This window comes from Bicyclus anynana, chromosome 14 (genome assembly GCF_947172395.1).
Source record: "Bicyclus anynana chromosome 14, ilBicAnyn1.1, whole genome shotgun sequence".
NCBI lineage: Eukaryota > Metazoa > Arthropoda > Insecta > Lepidoptera > Nymphalidae > Bicyclus > Bicyclus anynana.
Genome location: NC_069096.1, coordinates 352,538 through 375,939, shown reverse-complemented (window position 1 = coordinate 375,939; position 23,402 = coordinate 352,538). Strand labels below are relative to the sequence as shown.

The 23,402-nt window shown below is 38.2% G+C and overlaps 1 protein-coding gene across 5 annotated transcripts in view; it reads right to left on the bottom strand.

Moving 5' to 3' along the window:
* The window catches only part of LOC112053886 (titin), a 76,124-nt gene that overhangs the window by 27,909 nt on the left and 24,813 nt on the right, over positions 1-23,402 (bottom strand). For 3 of the 5 annotated variants that reach the window (XM_024093484.2, XM_052885373.1, XM_024093479.2), the window contains exons 2-11: positions 19,776-19,830; positions 18,915-19,029; positions 18,357-18,479; positions 11,128-18,248; positions 9,533-11,042; positions 8,576-8,796; positions 7,229-7,664; positions 6,034-6,138; positions 4,746-4,994; positions 3,338-3,474 (exon numbers count right to left, since the gene is read on the bottom strand). In XM_024093484.2, the coding sequence (XP_023949252.2) occupies positions 3,338-3,474; positions 4,746-4,994; positions 6,034-6,138; positions 7,229-7,664; positions 8,576-8,796; positions 9,533-11,042; positions 11,128-18,248; positions 18,357-18,479; positions 18,915-19,029; positions 19,776-19,829 (10,071 nt within the window). In that variant the 5' untranslated portion in view covers position 19,830. The remainder of the gene's footprint in view (positions 1-3,337; positions 3,475-4,745; positions 4,995-6,033; positions 6,139-7,228; positions 7,665-8,575; positions 8,797-9,532; positions 11,043-11,127; positions 18,249-18,356; positions 18,480-18,914; positions 19,030-19,775; positions 19,831-23,402) is intronic. The other 2 variants (XM_052885372.1, XM_024093482.2) reach the window with 2 other exon arrangements.

Genomic DNA, 23,402 nt, shown 5'->3' with positions numbered 1-23,402 from the left:
TGATAAACGGGTGTCCACAAACTATCGTGAACATAACCTGAATTAATTAACATTAAATAAAAAGAACATTACTGTCTAAACAGAAAGAGAAGAGAAACACGTAATAACAAAATAGAGATAGCTTAAATGAAAGCACATGAGGTGGTTGAGGCTTATTGTCCACTAAAATAAAAAGCACTCTACGAAACTTTAAAGCGGCTAAACGTGTAATAATTATTATCTAATAGTTAGTCGGACATAGAGCTTTACTTATAGACCAGCCCACCAGGTCAGTGCATTCTTATATATTTTTAGAATAATTAATTATAAACTAAATTATCGGAGCTTACCTAATCGCGCGCGATGAAAAGATCAAATCCTGAAGCTTCACTTTATGCGCGGTAATTTCAAAAAAGTTAATTTTTTTCGGTAGTTGCCCTTGGATTATCGATCGCGACACAATATTTAATTGTTGACATTTAATTTGACATCCCATAAAATGGTTACATGCGTGTAAATATCAGCATACAGTCACGCGACCGTCCCGAGCGCCGTTCGGAGCAGAACTACGCGCGGGCAACTGTTTCACGTCACCGCGCCGAATATAGACTCTGAAACTTTCCAAGCGACTTTCCACTAACCCTGCACGCATTTTTGGATATATAAGGTTTAATTTCGCGTGTGGGACAGTACGTTGTTTTACGTTTTATAGCGTGTCGGTCAGTGAAAAGTAGTTGCGGTGTTATTTTTGCCGGCGATTTTCCCGTTTCCCGCGCGTGGCTTAAAACGGCAAGGCGGCTGCGCAGTCGAAGCTTTGTTTACTATCAAGGCGATGAGAGTGGCGATCAATTGCGCCATATCGCCGCGCCGGCCGTCGGCAGCCGCGCGGGCGCATGACCGAGGAAGTCGTACAACCCAAATACCTTTCAGAGCGCAAATCATGTAGCTATCTCCCGTCAATCATGACTCAGATGTTTAGATAAAGGCAAATGCGCACTTCAATACAACAAATGTTTGTTAGCGCTAGTCCATCCTGAAGTTCACTCATGACTATAGTCAACATCTCTTGAAGATACTCCGGAGCTAAACATACGTACAAATTATATCCAATTATTCACTGTTCATAATGCTTAACACGCAATGGAATCCGATGCAAAACCTTCTCATGAACAGTGATTGGCAAGTGTGAACACTTGTCACAAAAACACGATCTATGTCGCATATCAGCCGCGTTATCTTGTAGTAAACATTTATTTACCATGCAATTTACTTGGTGTTTGCTTGGTAAGTAAGCGTAAATTGTTTGAGTTATTTGAATCTGTTTTTTATAAAATGCTACATAGCTTCCAGTGTTTGAAGAAAATATTTTTATTACTTAATTAACTGTTTACACGTGGATTACAAGGTAGGTACTGCTACTCGGAAGTAGAAGTCGATGTTTGTTTGAAGAGTAAGACCGTAGTTGGCAGATCCAGTGTTTATACTGACGGTGCAGGCCGGGGACTGGTGTGTGAGAGAAAACGTCGGAATATCGCAACTGGACGCGCGCCAACTATGACTGCACGTGACTCTCCCGCCACTGCGGTAATGTGCGGTGTGGTGGACCTTCACTTCAAGGGTCAATACACCAACACTGGCTCTCTAGTAATCAAACTAGAAGGTTCGCCATTTAAAAAACATGTCAACTTTTGGTCGAGTCCCGAACAGCAAGCTTTCGGTAACGATCTTATTTTATTTACCTAAATATTTTTTTATATTGTACCGCGGCTAGTTACCTCGATTTGTGATACAAGGGCTAGCTCATTATTCGCACATATAATTAACCAGGCTGTCCAACGCGGAAATGCAGTGTTCTTGACATCGGTCCACGTGGGCATGAATTGTATAGCCATTACGATGCGCTTAATTTTCCTAAAGCTTATGCATATTCGGTACCCGCTTACTCACAGAAGAACATCGTAAATGATAATAACTTCTTTAATTTCAGCATCAGACTCATTAATGTCACCATCATCATCACATCAGCAGTTGGACATGGGACTTTTGTAGACTTCCAAACTAAACCAAGTACCCTTGTCACCAGCGGTTAAATAAATGTTTTGCATTTATTGAACCAATGGTGACAAGGGTTATTCTCATTGCTGTTTATGCCAATTCCAAAACTGTTTTGGAGATCTTACTATAAAACCTGGCTGTTGGAAGTTTGTTGTGGGCTCTTCTCGGACCAAGGCGCTTTGGAACCATCGTGACTTTAATTTTAAGTATTTCGACTAATTATTATCACCATTATCTTATAATATCATTACCTACCTGACGTTTCAAATATGCTTGTATACCTACTAAGCCTAATTGAAATACCTAAATGACTATTGAAATACCAAACCCTACGAAGGGTTTTCACACTTTACGTAATCTTTAAGCTAATGTACCAACTTATGTATATTTCAGGGTCTGTAGCCATGTGGCAAGTCGATTCTCTTTCTACAAACGCTTCAAAAAATAACAAAATGTATGGGAATGACAGATCCGATCGGCAACTTGATCACGTGACCTGTCGAGAGCAAATGTCATTCCCATACAGTTTTTAATTTTTGAAGCGTAAGCGTTTATAAAAAGAGAATCGACGTGACATATGGCTACAGGCCCTGGTCTAGTCGTCAGTCAGTAGTACAGTAGTAAGTTAGTGTTGCTCGGTTTCTCACAATTTTAATAAAAAGATGTACCTAGTTGATGTATCAAACACGTGTTCGCGACATAAAATTTAGCGGAAGAGTCGAGAGGTCGCATTCGTTTATTTTACGAATTAATTGCGGAATGGGAGAGCGGCCAAGTGGCGGTGCAGCGAGTATACGTACGGTGTAATATTAGTCTGGACATTGACTTTCGTATTGCGATGCACATCTCTACATGGCTTCTGGGAAAGTTACATGTACCGGATATATCCATGGAAATCAAAAGATAGAAAGTATTGACGTTTATCCAGGATCATTTTGTAGATAAATCTGATGGCGAGCATTAATGCAGATAATTTTATAGTGAACAGTGAATAATTTAGTAGTTTTTTTGCTAAACTTAAAATTATGTTACAGATATTTCAACAGTTAGAAACTAAAACCACAAATCAGCGCGTGACATGCAAATGACGTTTATTTGTTTACAGACGAATTGAAAGAGAAACATTTGATTGCGTTTATTTATAGTATTCTATACTGGACTAACACACGGACACTGGCAAGATTGCCACTGATTATAGGCTTTTACACTTCGCCAGAACTCGCGAAGCTTTGGTTTGAGTTTCCTGGCACTTACTGACATACACCAGTAGCCAACTGGAGCCATGTCAGGGAAGTCCACTCACCTGCTTGACGAGCACCTTCCCGGTGGGCTTCTCGGTGACGTAGCTCTGCATGCCGGCCATCAGCACGGTGGCGCCCAAGAACTTGTTGAGCAGCGCGCGCGCCTCCGTGTCGGCGCTGCTGTCGCCGTCCTCGATCACTGCGGACGATGGAGCTTGCTTTATTGAAGACTAACAGACACCCCGAAGTTTACCAGGGTCCAAGGTAGTTCCTGCACTCGTGGGAATACGGAGATAAAATAGCCAATAACATTCACAAATGATATGGCTTTTTATTGATGATAGAATGTTTATTCGGTTCACCTGATCCAGGGATTACCTACCACCTCAGAAATTTTACCTCTTTATAATATTAGTGACTATAGATTGGAACGCTATATTACGTGTTTTGAGCTTTGTGCACTTTGTAGATGCAAAAATGTACAGCCTACCCTGAGAACTCATTACAAATCTGGACTGGAGAAGGAAATTTCCATTTTGTACAATTTTTACGTGTAGGGCAGAAAATGTTTGTTTTGGACTTTAGGTACAGAATACATTGATTAGAATAGTTTTGTGCTTCCGCCCTAAGTCCCTCTAGACTTTTGTAACGTATCCCTTTAGTTTTTGCGTATATTAAACGAATTTTTGCGTTAACAGTAATTCAGAGAACTACGCTCTGTGCCGTCAAGCAGCATTGCTATTTTCCAGTCTATAGTTTAGTTGCTGCTTAGATTACAGTCAAGTAAGTACCAGCTCAAGTTGAAGGGCGCCGGGCGATGTATTAGTAGTTTCTCGCATGTTCCTTACGAAGTGTTGGTTTAGTAAACGCGATGCTTTTTCAAGTAATGTTTCTATTCTTCACAAGGTAGCCTTTGACTACAATCTCACCTGATGGTAAGTGATGATGTAATCTAAGATGGAAGCGAGCTAACTTGTTAGGAGGAGGATGAATCCACACCCCTTTCGGTTTCTACACGGCATCGTACCGGAACACTGAATCGCAGATTTTTTTTTAATTCTTTTACAAATTAGCCCTTGACTACAATCTCACCTGATGGTAAGTGATGATGCAGTATAAGATGGAAGCGGGCTAACTTGTTAGGAGGAGGATGAATATTCACACTCCTTTTCGGTTTCTACACGACATCGTACCGGAACGCTAAATCGCTAGGCGGTACGTCTTTGCCGGTATGGTGGTAACTAGCCACGGCTGAAGCCTCCCACCAGCCAGACTTGGACCAATTAAGAAAATCTCAATCGGCCCAGCCGGGGCCGAACCCAGATCCTCCGTATTGTAAATCCACCGCGCATACCACTGCGCCACGAAGGTCTTCAAAAAAAATTATATGATATCAAAGTTAAAATTATTCTAAGCACAAAGAATGAGTTTGAAGGATTCTACTAAGTACAGAATGAATTTAATTGGTACCTATGTCAGCATTCTTCATCCTCGTCAGAATGTCCTGCACGCCGGTGACCTTGGTGGAGCTGTCGAGGAAGGAGCGCTCCTGCATGCGGCCCTGGGTGCGCGAGCTGGTGGTGGTGGTGCGCACGCCGCCGTCCACTCGCTCCGTGGTCGTGGTGGTGGTGCGTACTCCGTCGTTCACTTGCTCCGTGGTGGTGGTCACCACGTCGTCCACCGACGCGAGGCTGTGCTCGCTGTCCGTGCGGGCCAGACCTGGGAGTACAGTTTATCATTAGTCATCCATTGACGTCTCCGGCTCAATTCGCAGCAGTTCTCAATTCGATGCGAATGTTTTTTTTTTAATTTTTAACTCATAACTTCGCCATTTATTAATCAAATCTGAAAATCTTTTTTTGGTACCGTTTAATTTTCACGAAAATCGGTTTAGTAGTTTTGTGTAAAAATCAAAATAACTGAAACTAGTGAACGAAATTGCCCATACTGTGGTGTCTACGGTCACTATGCCAGGATATACTAAAAACGGAAAAATAAAAATAATATCAACATAGTAATATGTCCTTTCTATTGATCGGTTTGAATGCGGTGCTATGCCAAAAAGACTCTTAAAGTTTATTTTGTTTTTTTAGTACCGACTTCAAGTCGGTTAAATTTTTTATTAAAAATATTTTATATATTATCTGCATTAATCATGGTAACTAAAGGTAATGATCGTACCCTCCTACCTGTTACAACCTATTTCTGATGTATGTAAGTATTGGCTTAGGTTTCGTATCACCAGACTGCTACCGACTATCACGTATCTACCGCCGAGCGATTTATCGTATCGGTACGATGACATGAGTTAGAGACATAGGTACGAGCATAGCAAAAGCACCGCACTCCTTTCCTATTAGCGCGATGTCACTTCAAAAATCACTGTTATGCGTTAATCGAAAATCAATGAAAATAATAATCAGCCTTTTAACGACTACAGGACTTAAGCCTGCTCTCTATAACAGAGTGGGATCTATAAAGATCTAATAGAGATCTTTATAGTGACGTGGTTTAACGTGTTCTCTGAGGTATATGGTTGAAACCCTCGACCAGCCACTGACTTGCCCACTCCAAATTGATACTGGTAAAATTATCATTGACTAATAAACTAAACTAAACCAAAACTATCATCTTTAAATATTCCATTTTAACAATAGTCTTCTAAGCTATTCTATTTGACATAATTTATGGTGATACTGTATCTTCTTGCCAAAAAAATAAAATAAGCAATCTAGAAGAGGGATACTCGTAAACTAACCAGCATGAGTGGAGGAGTCGCTAGAGACGCTGTCTTTCATGGTGGAGGTGCGCAGGATCAGACCGGCCTTGGGGTACGTCGCGCGGTCTGTCTTCGATGTCTCGCCTGCGGGCATTTAGAGACAACTATGTAGCTATCGCCTTCAAGCATTTACTCAAGTAAGTCAAATATTAGGAAAAAAAGGACAATCGCTATAATTATCTTCTTTTAAGCTTGTATGCGTTTATCTGTGTTTGTGACATCGTAGATGTCAGGAAGTTGTCAGGATTTTGGATGCGGATTTTTAATTAAATTCAAGGAATATAAAGTCGATTTTAAGAATAAGTACGATGATGGTCAGATAAACATTAAAAAATTTCCGTTACGTAAACAATCTCTTACTCAAAATTCGTTTTATTATATAAATTAGTTGGAAGATTTCAAGATTTTCAACTTGTGTTTATTGCGCTAAGTTGCATTTTTAGTTATTTTCAAGTACAGTTTTAGCAGCAAGTATATCGCTCATCATAAATTGATCTTCTTGAATGAAATTGATCATAAATTGAGATTCAATCTCTGCTATTCGGCTTTAAATTCTCGGCAAATGATCTTTCTGATAAGAAACCGACATCGCTACATCCATTGTTGCAGCAATCTTTCCAACCCTCCTTGTGCAACCTTGGCAAAGTAACCTGAATTAAAAACGTAATAGCGTCCTAAAAACTAATAATATATCTGAGTTAAAAAACTAAACAATTCGACGACTTTTATTACAAGTTTGCTGCAAGTGTACCTATTGTGGGTATGAAAGCTATTGAATAACTAATGATGCGAGACGACCACGCAAAAACCAGTGAATGTTGGATTGTAAACAATTTTTACTTTGTTTGCAAGCCAACGTTCACTGGTTTAACCTAATATTATTTGGCTCTTTCGAGTGTTTTAACACAGTAGGAAAAAGAAGAAAGTCCACAGAAGTAGGAAATTTTTGTTGTAATAATTAATAACAGAATTCATATTACCTTTCCTCTCAACTTATATAATTTTTAATACCTATATTTATGAATAGGCTGAAGGTGTTTTATCATAACTCTGTATCAGACTTTTAGCATTTATAATATTCTTAATAGTTTTAGGAATTTTCACATTTTACATTGGTAACTCTATCAACATGAGAAAAATTTAGCCATATTTATTTTTGATATTTAATACTCACTAGCACTCTTTATGTATTTCTCCGTAAGGGATTTCACAGAACTTTGTCTGACTGTTTTTCGATCGTCCACTCGTTTGTCCATCTTTTCCGAATTTTCATTTCCTCTCCTTTTCACGGTCTCCATTTCCACTCTCCTTTCGGACTTCTCTTGCACTTTCTTGTTTTGTTTGTTGTCTTTCGCTTCAGCTTTTCTGTCCTTCAAGACACGTCTCTCGTTATCCCTTCCGTCTAAATGATCAGTGTTTTCAACAATTTCAGTGATACGTTCCGTTATATTCTGTGCCTCTTTTAAATCAGGCTCGGCTATGTCTACGTTCTGTTCCTGTGTGTACTTCTGTTCTCTTCTGTCGACGCTGCTGGTTCCGCTGGTGATTCTGCTCTCGGTTATTCGGCGGTTGCTCTGTGTGAACTGATCTAGTGCGGCGCGTTCTTCTTTCTGTACCGTTAGGAAAAGAAATTTATTTTAAATAAACGATACTTTTTAAGGAAACCGTATTGTATGCACCACTTGTATGATTCAGAGTGGAAAAGCGACTGGCATTCATACACAGTACTAGATACCATTCCGTGATCACCATTTGAATATTAATTACCTTAACTTCTAATTCAAATGAACAGTGAGATTTTGTTGTTACATGTTAGGTAGTTCACTGATTTTATCAATTAATTAAATTAAACAAGTAATTAATTTATTCTTGTTTATTTTAATAAAAGTTTGAGGAGCTATGGATAACTTTTCACAGCACATTCTGACGTCTAGTCATAGTTGTCAAGGCCTATTAAAATAACACAGTATTATGTTAGCCGAAATTTTACGGTTAATAAGTTAAATTTAAATTTGTACTAAATACAAAAATCCCTACCTTCAGCACAGAAGACATATGTACAAGTACCTTCAGTGCAATTTAGTCCTGCCATGTGCTGAAAAATTACTTGAACTTGAATTTTATACTTGGTAATTGAGTCCTTTTTTCCAAAAAACGGGATTAATTATTTTTTTATGTTTAACGATTTTGTTGTATGTAATTTTAACGATCGGATTGAGAAACAATTGTACTAGGCAAAGTTGTACATCTACCTTAAACACATGTTCATTTAATAGGGATCCCTAAGGTGTAAAACAAAACTTCGTCACAATTACTATTTTCGTTCCGAAAGTGGTTGATTATGTTAAATCGTTACTTATTAAAATGTGTTCCTGTCACTGGAATAACAAAAGAATTTACATTGAATCATAAGATCAACAGTTGAAACGCATCAAATGTTAATGATCTCCGGAGATATTGCAAAATTAGTGCAAATCGCTGGATAACAAAAATTGCTAATATTATAATGTCAGGCACTTACGTTATTAACTGCGCTTAGTGTGGTACCAGTGTCTCCGCCGAATTTCTTGGTCGTGGTGATCGCCGCCAAGCCGTGCAGGAACCTCGAGGGCTTCTCCCCTTGAGTCTGGAGGAGTTTCTCCAAGTCCTGAGGCTCCGTGGAGTACGCCGTCACCGAGACGGTGCCTTCGGGCTCGCTGCCGTTCCGCGAGTGGAACTCTTGGCGAATAACGGTGCCTTTCACTGTCGGATTAGCAATAAAAATGTTAGCCAACCGTTTATATAAAAGGTATGGTTATCGAAACACTGCGCACACAACAACAGCTGCTTCTGAAAGTACTGGACTCGGAAAAACTAATTATTTTTCTTTTATCAAAATAAGCACGCTAATGTCAGTTTACACAATAATTAAATGACCGTTAATTTCGTTTAATTATACAGCAATTCGCTAGAAATTGTCTACTGCACCAAACTAGGTTGACAGTTTAAAACTTAATCATTGTACATGAGCGGGAGACGGCACGTCAGCTGTTCAAATATGTGAAGAGTGTGATTCACTGCGCAAGTGATACAAGATATCATACGAATGATGAGGTGGCCTTGCCCGAGAGAATCACGGATGAAATAAATACTCATTACTCTGTCAACAAGAATTCAATAAAATGATCGCGTCGTCGTTGGTAAAGTGGTTAGCTTATGCGGCTTTGGGACTTGAGCTCCTGGGTTGGAGGCTTGGGTTTGGCTGTGTGTGTAATAAGGAGCTATTTTCTTCAAAGAAAGCCCGGATTTGGGAAGTTGGTAGTATTACACCCGCCACCCCATGCCTAGGAGAAAACGACACACTGACATGGTCATTGTCATCTAAAAATGATCAACAGTCAGTCTTTCCAGACTCTTACAACATGGCTATCTTTAATTTGAATTTTTAACGAGACCATTCTACAATAATTCATGAAACAATAATTAACACAAGACTAACCTTGGTAATTCGATGCCCCATTTCTCAAAGCCTTGATACCAAACAAAGGTCTACCGTCTGCATCCAGAGGTCCGGGCCCGTAGCTAGACGTAATTACATCGAGAGGCTTTGAAATAATTTTAGATGGACTCGTAGAACGATATTTAGGTTTTTCAGACTCGATTTTCTTTGTGCTGAAAGTGCGCGTCTCAGATGTTATCTTTTTCAAGTTCCTGTTCGTGACCCACGAAGGTTTCTCCTCCTGTTTTTGTTTTGGGGGTATCTTATTCTCAATTTCGTAAACAGTTTTTATAATAGTTTCCTTTTTGGTTTTGGTTGTGTCAGACTTCTGACGATTAAGGTCAGGGCGATCAAGCTTACGTAGTCCAGCTGGGCTCTGTGTTCTAAGATCAGCAGATTGAACGTTACGTTCAGGGCTTTGATCTGTAATGTGGGATTTTCGATCTGGACTGTGAGTTTTGCGATCTATAATGTGGGCTTTGCGATCTGGACTGTGAGTTTTGCGATCTGGACTGAGAGTTTTGCGATCTAGACTGTGAGTTTTGCGATCTGGACTGTGAGTTTTGCGATCTGGACTATGAGCTTTACGCTCTGTAACATAAGCTTTACGTTCAGGACTCTTATGATCGGGTTGGTGAACAATCGTTTCCGGGACGTGTGGTTTTCTATTGGGGCTGTGTGTTCGATCAGAACTGTACTTATTGTTATCCAAGTCAACCTTTCTTTGGAGAACTGGACTTTGACTTTCAGATATAATTTTTTGAGGTGATTGAGACCTTTTACCATTGATGTGGATTGTTTCAACAGTATCCTTTGAAGATTTTCGTTCTGTCACATTTTTTGATACCGTTTTCGAATATTTTGTTTCCACGGAATGATGGGTATCCATCTTTTTAAGTTTGTGCTGGTCTGCAGATGTCTTTTTTACTTTTACATCTGAAATGCAATTTTTATCGTTTTCATTAAGTCCAACTTTCTTCATGTAAGCAGAAGCGTACTCGCTAAAACGATTAGTTTTCGGTTTCGGCGTAGTAGTCTTTGAAGGTGAAACAGGTCTGGTTTTTTTATCAAGGCTAGATGGCTGTAGGGGACTTTTAGACTTAGCAGGTGTTTTTGGTGCTAATTTAGAAGGACTGTGTGATCTAACATCCTTATAGTGCAAAGTGTCTATAGGCTCTTTATCATGTTCATTTAACATTGACTTATCTTCTTTTGGATGAGCGAGTTCTGATGTCAAAGGCATTGATAGCGATTGTTTCCCGCTATAGTCTGGAGTAGCTGCCTTTTGTGGAGCTTGCTTGACTTGTCTTTCAGGGGAATATGGTTTTTGATTTGCAGGCTTGCGTTCAGGTGACTTGTGTTGGCTTTGACGTTCAGGTGATCGAGTTTTGGTGGTTTTAGTAACAATTTGTTTAGTTTTTGTAACATGTTCACTCTCTATTTTCTTTTTTGCCACACGCATATGTGCTCTTATACGCCTCCGCTGCTCATAGCCCACGACCTTTTCCAACTGAAATATAAGGAATATTTATATAGACATGATTTTATATTAAAGTGAAATTTACGAAAATAAAATATATTTTTTTTATACTAACCATTTGTTCTAGGAGGTCTAGGTCAAAAATATCTTCAATGCAGGGTTGATAGTGCTCGACACTACTGCGTCGGCGTTCATTGCTCGCTGTTGATCTCTCTATACTTGTCCTGCGGAGTTCAATGCCAAACTTTCCGCTGCCACGTCTACTACTTACATCAGTTTCCTCTATGACTTTATTTTCTTCCTTTAGTTGACTGGTTTTTGTGGGTCTTTGATACCCCGGCACCTTGTCGTGCAGATTTTCAGATTTCTCATGGCTTGGACGCACTTGATGTGGTACTTCAGTTAAAGCAGTGATCGTGGTTATTGTAGAGGAAGATTTTTCCTTTGTTTTATATAAGGGGGAACTTGGTCTAATAGTTTCAGGTGACTGTGGCCTTTTACGAGCAGGACTGCTTTGAATTTTCTCCTTTTGATTAGCCCCTATGTCAACGGTTTCTGAAATAGACTCTTTTAAAATAACTTTTTCTGAAGTAATATGTTTTAGATCTTCATATTTTGGAACTTCGTATTCAGAAGAAGGTTGCCGAGCATTTGCGGAAGTTTTTAGGGAACTTGTATCAGGTGTTTTTAGAGTTTTACTATGCGGTTGTTCTTTTATTTTAGGAGTTGTCGTAGAAGCAATATTTTCAAACAAAGCCTTGGCTTTTTTTACTGCATCACTACTGCGCAAAGTAGTTACTTTAACAGTTGATGTTTTGTCAATAAGCCTTATATCGGGGTTGACCGGATCCTTTATTTTTGCACTAGATGATGCAGTCTCTTTTGCAAAGGAGTTTTGTCTTAAATGTATGTTAGACTTAGCTTCAAGCGTATCGTCATGTTCTTCTATATTATTGTTCAGGCGCTCAATTTTTATATTATCGTCCTGACTGTCTACAATTTTCCTCATTATTTTTTCATGTTGCTCTTTTATTCTTTTTTCCTTCTCTTCGCTTTCAATGGTTTCATTTAAAAACTGTTCTGCAGTTTTTACAAATTTATTTACCTTATCTGAAACACTGAGCAAACAATCATCGCTTTTCAAAGCGTCATCTACACTGCTTAAATCAGGACGCTCAATCCTTTGGGCAGGCTTTGTTTTATTAGTGGTTTTTATATTTTCAGCTGTTTCAATAAATAAATGAGCTTTATCATTGACGCTTAATTTTGTGTAGTCATCCTGGAAAGTAGAATGCTTATCATACTCTTCCACAATATTACGAGAAGGACTTCTATCTTTTGCATCAATCGGCCCTTTAGCAAACTTGTTAACTTTTTCCGAGACTGAGAGCAAGCATTGGTCTGATTTTAAATTTTCGTCTATTAAATCTGAATGTACTTTTATTTCAGTGTCTTTAAATCGAGTGCTCGTGTCTTTTGTTTTGATATTTTTACCTATTTTAATATCAAATTTAGATACTTTATCATTTAAATCATAAATTTCATCGGTATATTTTAAATTATCTGTATTAGTTCTTTTAACAAATAGTTCATCATCCTCACATATTTCCACAATGTCATCTACTATAGACTCTGTTTCATGTATTGTCTGATGTGTTCGACTATGCAGTTCATCGTCGGGTTCATTAACTTCATCAGGGAACCTAGGTGTACCAACATCATCTAAAAATCCGACTGGTGTTGGACATATGCGATCTGGTGAATTTTCACGGGATGATTTTGCTTGCTGAACATCAATTATTACATCGTCTTCATCAGTGGATGTATTAAGAGCAGTAGCAGATTTAGGTTTGCTTGTTGGCAATTTTGTATGTGATTCTTTAGGTAAAATTTTGTGATATTTGTTTGTTAAAGATGGTTGTTTAGTTGCTTTATCGTTGACTTGAATTTCAGGTTTAGATCTATTTCTTTGAGGTGAAGACTTTTTAGTTTTCAAAGTAGTATCACTAGTCGTTCGCGTGACCTTTATTTCTACGTCTTTTTTCACATTATCTTTAGAGGTTTTTAGTGAAGCTGTCTTTTTAGGCTCGTGATCTAAAATTTTGTTGACACTTGCATGAGTAATTTTATTTGTGGCAATTTTATTTGATGTTGTTTTTGTTAAACTAGATTGTTTTATGATAGTGTTCAGCTTTTTCACATCATTGGTGGAAGTTTTATCTATTTTTGTCGGTGATGTTGCATTCGCTGAAGGTTTACGTATATTAGAAGACACCGGTTCTCTAGGTTTTAAGCCACTTATTTTGGTTACCTGCGGAGATTGTGGCCTCTCAATTGGTGATTGCGGTTTTTTAGGAGATATACTTCTAGATGGTGCTGGAGACACATTGGATACTTTTTTTGTAGGTGAAACATTTCTTGATGGTGGTCTGCTAGTTATTTTCTGATCTTTAACTCTATCATTTTTTTCAATATAAGTAGTATCATCATTTTCAATTTTAATGTCCTTAGTCGTATGATTATTCATACTTTCTAAAACTATTTCTTCATAAGGCATACTAACCGATTTTATTTGATGTTTTTCTTTAATTGGAGATTTTTCATAGCTGCTTGGAGATAGATTCCTTGGTAATTTTTGTTCTCTATCTGATTCTTCTGTTTCTTTTTCAGAAATAATAAATTCAGTGTTCAATTCTGATTTTTTAGTCAACACTGTATTATTATAAATCTTTGTTTCGGTGTTTTTTATAGGACTAGCTTTTCCTACAGGAATTTTGCATGTTGATTTTACTGTTGGTACATAATCTGTTTCATCTTCAATAACATTTATAATATTTTTTACACTGGTTTCATGGTCAGTTTCAGTGATTTCAGACTTTATATAAGACACATTAGGTGTCATTTGTTTTTTAGTTGGACTGGGTGACCGGTTTGATTTGGCTGCAATAGTTGTTGGTTTACTATATATTTCATGTGCTGTACGAACAGGACCGTCTTTGTGTTCTAGTGGTTGTTTCGTCGAGATTTCAGATTTAGTGTCTACGGAAGGTTTTATCGGTTGTTGATCATGAAGCTCATTTGTGAAGGAGGTCGGAGTATACTTATTCTTAACAGTATTACTTTCAGACCTAAAATCTGATGTAGGTAACTTTGTCTTCTGATCAGTAGGTTCCTGAATACATTTGTTTTTAATTGTTTCGCGTGACAGTGAACATTTTGTATTGTCTTCAGTGAAAGTTTTATCTGAAAAGTAATCAGTGTTATATTGATCATCATTAGTTATTGATGTAATATCTTGCAGTTTTGTAGGGGATGCATCTCTTGATGGAGATTTAGTTTTCTTTGAAGTATCAGTGATGATACTTAAGCTAACCGTCGTTTTTTCCTTATTCTCAGATTCATTTATTAAAGATTTGTTAGATAACAAGTCTCGGCCTGGTGAAGGACTTCTGCAAGGCGAGACACTTGATGAACTAACAGTTTCCACAGTTTTGGTATTTGATAAATTTTTCTTTGTCACAGATTCTGTTTCAGTAGTATCAGTAACAATCATGCCTAAGATTTTACGACATCTTTCTTCATACGTTTCACGTCGTTCAAAGGGTGGCTTTGTTTTCACTGGTTTGTCTTTTTCTTTATCGAGATGATCATTTATTTGGACTTTATGTTCAGTAAAATCTTTAGTTTCTACACTTGGCGATATCATGAAACTTGAAGGAGGTTTTTCCGTGGGTGATATTTGAGTAATTGAAGATTTTTTTAAAGAACTTTTTCTAGGAAGTGTCTCTTTTGTAGAACGCTTTTCTGGTGATGGCGATCTGCATGGTATTTTTGAAGAAGGCCAATCTTTATTATTTCCATCATCCATAGGTTGTTCATGGGTTGTAATTTTTTTTAGTTCAATGTTAAAATCTTGTTCATCCAAGTCTGTTACTATTGTTTTATCATCTACGGATGACCGATAGTAAACGAAACCACTAACAGAAGTAGTTGGTGAACTTTGTCCGGATGATGGAGGTTGTTCATTTTTAGGTTTTCTAGTTGGACTAGTAGATGGAGTGATTAATTGTCTTGGTCGTTCTTTTTGAGTTGTTTTATTAATTCCTTCAGTAGTTTTTTCTGTGTTTATAAAATCAGACGTCTGCTTGTATGACGTATCCCTTGCAGAAATTTTGACTGGTGAAGTACTATTTCTTGGAGATTTACTTGCAAGTTTCTGCGAAGGTCTTGTTTTAGGTGGAACTGGATGAGCTTCAACATTAGAAGTTTTAGTAACTTCATTGGCTTGTTTAACTTCTTCTTTGAATGTTCTTTGTTTTACATCATAAGTTCCAAATTTGGATGGTGATGGTTCTTTAACAGTCTGTTTGTTTAACTGTTCAGGAGAAAGGTTAAAATCGGGAATATTTGTAGTTTTGGAAATGATCTGTTTATCATCATTAGATCTATTTTTAGGTTCAACTTTATGAGGAGAGTCTTTAAAGGGTGACCTTTCTCGGTCTTGAAGTTTCTTGTCATTATTATCTATTAAAATAGGTTGATCATCTTTTATTGGGCTGTAACGGTTCGTAGAAACTGATTTAGGCGATTTACTCCTACTTGGAGATTGACTTTTTTGTGGTGAATCATCTTTATTAGGGCTTTTATAGTTCGATGAAATATTTCTAGTTGGTGATTTTTTAGATGCTGGTAGGTCTTCATCGTAATTTCTTTCTTTTACTGGACTTGTCTTCGTTGGAGAAGAGGGAGATTTTTTAGGGTAAACATCAGGACTTGGTGAATGATGTCGTGGTAATTGTTCTGAGTCAGATATATTATGTTTATTTGGAATAGTTTCAGTTATTACTTCATCACTGCTTACATTTTGGATGACATGAACTAGCGTATTGTCATTACGAGTATACATTTTAGTTTCTTCATCAATAAATTTGTAATGTTGGTCTGAAATTTTGTTAATGCTTTTGGAAGTTTCGCGTTCGGGGCTTTTAAAAGGTATGTGTTTCGTAGGTGATGTTTCACTCCTTCTCGGTTTGCTTGTAGCAGTTGGTCTCATATAACCAGGTTCATTATAAACTGTTTCTTCTGGCTCTTGGCTTACATTTTTAATAGGCGATGGGGTCTGAGAATATTTTTGAAGGGGTTCGGTTGAACTCCTGGTTGGAGATATAGATTTGGGGTATTTGTGCTCTGGACTTGAGACTCTATGAGATTCATTATCCGGCTTTTTATGCTGTGATTCCGGTTTTTTTCGATCAGGGCTTTGTTGTTTTGGCGACGTTGAACGTGGAGCGGAAGTCGTATCTGTCGGTCTTCCGTCCAATGGACTAGAGTTCCATCTCTGAGGAGATATTGTTTTTTCAATAATTTTGGTTGGCGAGCATGGCCTGTCATTAATAAATTTATTATTATTTTTTTTATCTGGACTAGAACTTGGCCTGGAACGGTTCAATGGTTTTTCTGGGCTCTTACTCAGTCTTGGCCGACGGTTTTCTTGTGGACGCTCTTCAGAACTATTGTATGAGTTTGTCTTTATTTCCGTAATTAAAGTATTCGTTTGAGTACTCGTATATTTATCGGACACAATACTGTGAGAAAGAGAATCTCTTTCAATTTTGCTCGGGCTTACTCCTCGGCTCGAAGGTTTTCTGTAAAATTTATCAGGACTTGTTTCTCGGCTTGTCGGTTGTCTGAGAATTTTATCGGGGCTTTCTCCTCTACTAGACGTTTTTCTGTAAGTTTTATCAGAGCTTGTCTCTGGGCTTGATGGTTTTTTATAAATTTTATCCGGACTACCACCACGGCTAGAGGGTTTTCTGAAAGTTTTATCAGGACTTGTCTCTCGACTAGAAGGTTTTCTGTGAATTTTATCAGGGCTTTCGCCTCGACTTGATGGTTTCTTATAAGTTTTATCAGGGCTCACACTACTTCTTAAAGAAGATGTGCTTGATTTAAAAGTTTTACTTCCAGGTGAAGAAGCTCTTGTTGAAGGTCTCGTTGGAGTATCAGAACGCAGAGTACTTGCCCATGCTTGGTGAGCAGGACTCAGATCATTGCTTATTTTTCTTTGAGTAAAATCTGTCTGGTATGTAGAGTGATATTGATCAGTATTTGTTATCTTTTCTACAAAATTTTCACGAGTTACATATTCATCAATACTTTTTTTCGTACGAGTCTCATTGATGTCGCTATGTTTAATAATGTTCTCGTCATTATTTTTAGTAATTACTTCTCTACGGTTAGTTTCATTAAAATTTGTATCATGTTTCCGCTGTTCTTTATATTGATTAGTGTTTTGTTTATAATCATCATTTTTATTTATTGAATGATCCCTATTTGTTTTGTAGTCGTAATTATCAATAGTGACGTGAGAATCCACTCTTCTTTGATTTTTATATTGATCAATATTTTGATTGTAATCATCGAATTTATTTTCAGAATTAATTTGGTTGCGTTTGAAATCATGGTCGTCAATAATCTTTTGGGAATCTACAATATTGTTTCTGTCATTGATTGACTCGCGAATAGTTTTTGAAGTAGTCTCATTTACGTGCGACTTTTTTTGTGACGTTTCATAAGATTTATTCTCCGTCCTTGTTTGATGAGAATGTTGTTCTGAACGGCTCGTTTGAACTGAAGGAGCTCGGAACTCTCGGCGCGTGCTAGTTACTCTTGTGCCGTCTGGCAAACACCTAGTTTCTACTATAACTTTTGTATTGTCATCTGGATAATCAACTTTCCTGGAGACCAGTTCCCCTTGATTTATATCAGTTCTTGAGTTTTGTTCACGTTCACTAGTACTCTGTTTTGTAAATCTCTCGGAAGCGACTTCATCATTGCGATTGGTATCGTAAGTCTTGCGTAAAGATGAGTCATAATCATCATTGGATAGATATGGCACGGCTTCGCGAGTAGAAGAAACTTGCTCGAATTTCGATGTAGAGGTAGAAGAACTCGTCGTCGATGAGGAATGCACTCCGTCTTTAGTCTTGCGCACGACTTGCTCGTGAGCTGCGGTGTTAGAAACGTTCTCGTTACGTTTGAGGCTAGTTTTTCCATCGTCGTAATCGGTCGTGGCTTGTTTGTTGTAGTCTACGGCGGCGAACTGCCCTTGACCACCGTCGACGTCGTATCTACCCTCTATGTTAGCGTGGACCGACTTCACTTGAGTGTGGCCATCGTCGGTAGTTCTGTTCTCAGATTCCACATTCCAGCCAGCGTTGGAAAGGTCCTTGAGATCTGAAATTGAATATTGAACATGTAATGACAGAAATATATCAGCTTTTCTCGGTTACTGGTTAATATGCGTTAGTTTGGTTAGACTAGTGTCTTGGAGGCAGTAGGCACCTTGGCCGCGGTAAGAGAACTCCTTGGTCGGGGAGCTCGCATCGCGGACCTCCTTGCTTTTCATCGATTGGAAGTTCTGGTCGGCAAACGATTTCACGTGGGCTTGTGTTGTAAACTCACAACCTGCAGAGAGCGGTCAACAAAACTGACTTAAACACATACACATTATAGAATGCACAGTACCGTCATTTATTAGGACATCAATAAAACTTTAAATAATACTTTTATTATATACCTTAAGTTACTAATCTACTAATCGTGAGATGCGACGCAAAACGAACTCACGAGTAGTATGTTCGGGGTATGTATATTACACACTGACTATAGGAACATTCAGAAACGGTTTATAATACTAGTAATATAATTATTACATTTACGTCATCATTAAATATGAATGATATTAAGTTTCTGCGTAATAAAATTCTCAAACGGATGTCATTCCGTTATTATTGTGAATATATAAATTGACCCAATATGGCTGGATAGGATAGCCTACTATAGTATAAAGTGAAGGCTCGAACGCGAAGGTTGTCTGAAGGTAGTACAGAGGCTGTATACCTTTAGCGTCCGCGCCGGGCTCGGGCGAGTACAGGTCGCGCAGGCGCTCCTCGCGCAGCCGGTACATGTGCGCGCGGATCTCCTTCTTGCGGGAAAAGTCCTCCGTCTGCTGCCACTGGAAATTCATACGATGTATTTATTTTTATTAAGTTTATTTATTTTTTGTTTGGCAAAAATAGTAGAATATTATTTTTATAAGCACAAAAAAGCGCTCGACTGCTATCTTATATGTCATAATCATCATCATTAATAGCCGATGGACGTCCACTGCTGGACCTACGTGTAGGCCTCTTGCATGGACTTCCAAACAAAACGGTCTCGAGTCGCCAGCATTCAGCGGCTCCCTGCCACCCGCTTGATGTCCTCAGTCCACCAGTGGGGGGTCGAACAACACTGCGTTTTCCGGTGCGAAGTCGCTATTCTAGCACCCCAACGTCCATCGGCTTTACTTATTCTACGAACTCTACAAATCTGTTCACTTGACTAAGTTAATCATAGACTCGTGTGGCTTAACCGTACGCCAACTTGAGCTGATTGATCGACACAGCGCTGCACTTCATAGAGCGAGTTGCTAGCATGTTCTACGAAGCGTTTCTGACGATGTTTTAGTACAGTGGACCCCGTCTTGATCCGTCAATCCTTCCATTGGTTTCCTTGGTCCTTGGAGCAGAATCGTTACTCGAATACTCTACTTTATGTCCAGGAATTATCCATGGTTTCCGCGGAATTTGTTAAAACCAGAATTTCGCGGGCGTCCGCTAGTTATAGGAATAAAGCCACCAACCCGCGTTGGAGCTGCGTGGTGGGTTCAAACTTCCTGTCCTACGAGTACAAGGAGTGACAAAAGTGAAGGAGTCTTACCATCCGCCGCAGCACGTCCTCGTCGCGGACGAGCGACACGTCGCCCTCAGACATACTGCAGACAAACAAACAGATACTTTAATACGTAAGAAAGCATAATTTACACATAACAACTAATAAAATCTCATCAGCGCGTCATTAAGCTATGCTCGGGGTTAAATTTAAATTAACTGGAAGCGAAATTCCAAGTATACCTACTCGCTTAGTCATGGTAACTTGAAAAATATATTTTTCAAGTTCTAAAGAGAACTTCCACTTCTTTTTAATTACTATCTTCCAAAAAGGATGTGCTATTCTATGTCATTTTAGTTATTTGGAATTTGGATGATTTTTTTTTTAAATTTTATTTTCAAGAGCTACCGAGCGACGGCAGACTATCCGCGTTGTGTGGTAGACAGACGTGTTTTTTAGTTTGTTGATATTTACATCGCAAATCTCTGATAGAAAGGCACCCGGGTAGTGGCGGCGGAATTGATTGTCCTAATTGAAACAATTAGATCTCAGACGCCTCTGATTTTCTCGCTCGGCGGTTAATAAAGATGCAATTAATACTGCTTACGTGCGGTCACATACATTGTAAGCGATTTTGCTGATTTGATATTAACAAGACTGACTATCCGATGCATAAATAAGGGTTTGTTGCCACTTCTTGGACCAGCAGGTATTCATAAATGCAACTCTGTGATTACTTACGATTCAAACCATGAACCACAATGACAATTGGCGCTTGGCAGTGATATTTATTCGTAACTACTACCACTGTAACGTAATGTCCACTCACTAGATGTAAAATGGTGTTATTTACCGTCAATTCCTTGAAATGACCGATTTGATGATCGCAAAAATTAAAAATCAGTGCCACTTGATGTTTAGTTGCTCATGTTTTGAATTGTTAAGTTAGATACACTCTGCTGAGAACTTCTGAAAGGGAACATTATATTTACTAGAACCGAAAAAAACGAACGGTACGTTCTGGCTCGCGGGAAAACGATACTTTCAAAACTAATTTGTTTCTAATATTTCATAGAGGTACGGAACTTAGATCTGTCACACTCCTACGAAGGCGAATTAAGGTGATAATTTTTATTCTATTACACTTTATTTTTTGTAATTAAAAATCTGTGGCATATGTCCAAGTACGAAATTACATTATTTCTTTAATACAGAGACCTCGTTTTGATCCGACAAACGAATCTCGAACGCTCTTTCAGTCCATAAGAGTGGTGCAAATAAAATGTAATTGATAAATCACATTGTATGCCTTTCTAGGCTGTACGGGCCACCATATGGCGCCGCACCCGCCGCCCTTGCCCTGCGCCACAGCCTTACATGGCTACGTGCTCCACTCGGACGACGGCCGAGCGCCTCACAAGGATTTGGAACAGATGTCTTTTTAATTTCGTAAGTTCTACTGGGAAATCCATTTATTTCAATTAAAAGAATATCCTTTAAATATGACCAATTTCCAAATAAGAGAAACGCCTACGAGTTTATTCAGCTGTACTAATATGCAACAAGTCAGAAGTGGGTATGACTTATGATCATAGTCAAAAGGCCGAGGCCGACTGCGCGTCCTTTACCGTACAGTGTGCAGAATGTGAGCTCCTGAAAAATATATTTTACTACCTTGTTGATATTGGAGGTATATTTTTTGAGTCATGGATTATGAGGCCCTAGAATTGAATCCTAGGTTAGGCTTATAGGCTATGCATAACATGGGGTCAGTCTTTTTCATTGTTAACACAGAATCAAACATTATTATCACTCTAAACTCGTCAATTTGAAGTTTGCATTCTATAATATCTGAAAAATTCTTGGAAAAAAAGTTTAATAAGTTTTCCTAAGAGGCCTGACCGAGAATTCAAAACCGGGTTCTCCTAAAGTCAAAGTTAATTTATTCAAATTAGGCTTAGTTTTCAAGCAATTTTGAAACGTCTTGAGTTAATTGTGATTGATAAATAAAGTCGAAAACATAAAATTGAAGTTACATAACATTTTAGTTTTTCCTTCATAAAAACTGACCGCCTACCACTCTTCCCCAAAAAATATTCATATTACATACATACCTACCTATAAACTACATACCGCCGTAGTTTTGTATAACTCACAGACATTCAAACACACATCGATTAAAAAGCTCGCTTTTGTTAGTAAGTTAAAATGAAAAGAGCACAAAAATCTCAGTGACCCTCCACGAAGTGTGCTGACTCACCGGTCAAGCATTGCCTGACTGTGCTTACGTTACAGATGTTACTAAACAAAAGAAAGCGACTCATTAGGAAAATCACTTAAAGGTTGTTAACATTTCATTATTTATGTTCATTTTATTGTTTACTAGCGGAACCCGGTCAAGTTTCGCTTTGACTCATGCCATAACCCTGTCCTATTCTACTCCCACCCTACACCTACCCTACCCTACCTATCCCGTACCCTAGCCCTACTCAACCCCTACCCTAAGTGTCCTATGTCCGTCTCCAGGTCCTAAACTACCTCCCATTAATATTTCAGCCAAACCGGTTCAGCCATTCTTGAGTTGAGTTTATTTTTTTTAAATAAAAGAACATTTAAATAAAAGAACATCTATTGTGTTATAACTGTACCCATAACTCAACGTCAAGCCGAAACGGGGTGACAAGATTGATTGTCCATCATGAGAAAAGTCAAAAAAAAAAAAATATCCCATGCAGTTTGAAAATTACAGGCATTTAAGAAAACCTTAGAATTTTCGGGATTCCTGCATGGGATAGATTTTATTAGTTTAGATAGTAATTCGTCAGAAATTGAAGTTTTGTGTTATTGTAAAATATTTAGCATAGAGTTTACAAGTCAAGGTACGTGGTAAACAATAGCAAAGCTTTGATGTAAAACTAAAACAAAAGCTATAAGTATTCCGGCGAGTCATGGCAGCTTATGGTGAATCAACAATCACGTGGACGCGATCGCTTTCACTCTCCTCTGGACGAGCGTATTAGGTACAACTAGCTTTACCCAGCGTTGTTCGTTTTAATCTATGTTATAATCAAAATATTCTTATTCAAATAATACAAATATTATTTACTAGCTGACGTCGCGCGGTTCCACCCGCGTGGTTCCCGTTTCCGTAGGAATACGGGGGAAAATGGCCTATGGCCTTCCTCGATAAATGGGCTATCTAACACTGAAAGAATTTTTAAACTCGGACCAGTAGTTCCTGAGATTATCGCGTTCAAGCAAACAAACAAACAAACTCTTCAGCTTTATATTATTTGTATAGATTTAATTGAAATTAATTTGTGCTTGTTAATGTCATAAATAGTTTTTCTTTTTTATTGTTGAAACAGCCTTCAAAAAAGGAGGAGGTGCATCATGCCAGGATCTGATGATGGGATTCTGGATAAATCGAGAATATTTTGTATGCACACTAGAAGTGTTTTAAGTATTTTTTTAAGTAAGCAAGACGCGCGTTTGCTTCCAGAAAGCACGACTTGATGACTGATGGTGACAAAGAAGATTAAATTGCCTAAATACGGTTACATGGAAAATATTTGCAATAAACAATGTAAACGAAATTGAGTATTTCATTTTCCTGTTACTTTACAGCAATGATGTTTAGAATTAATAAACCCTCATACCTTCATCATCAGACGA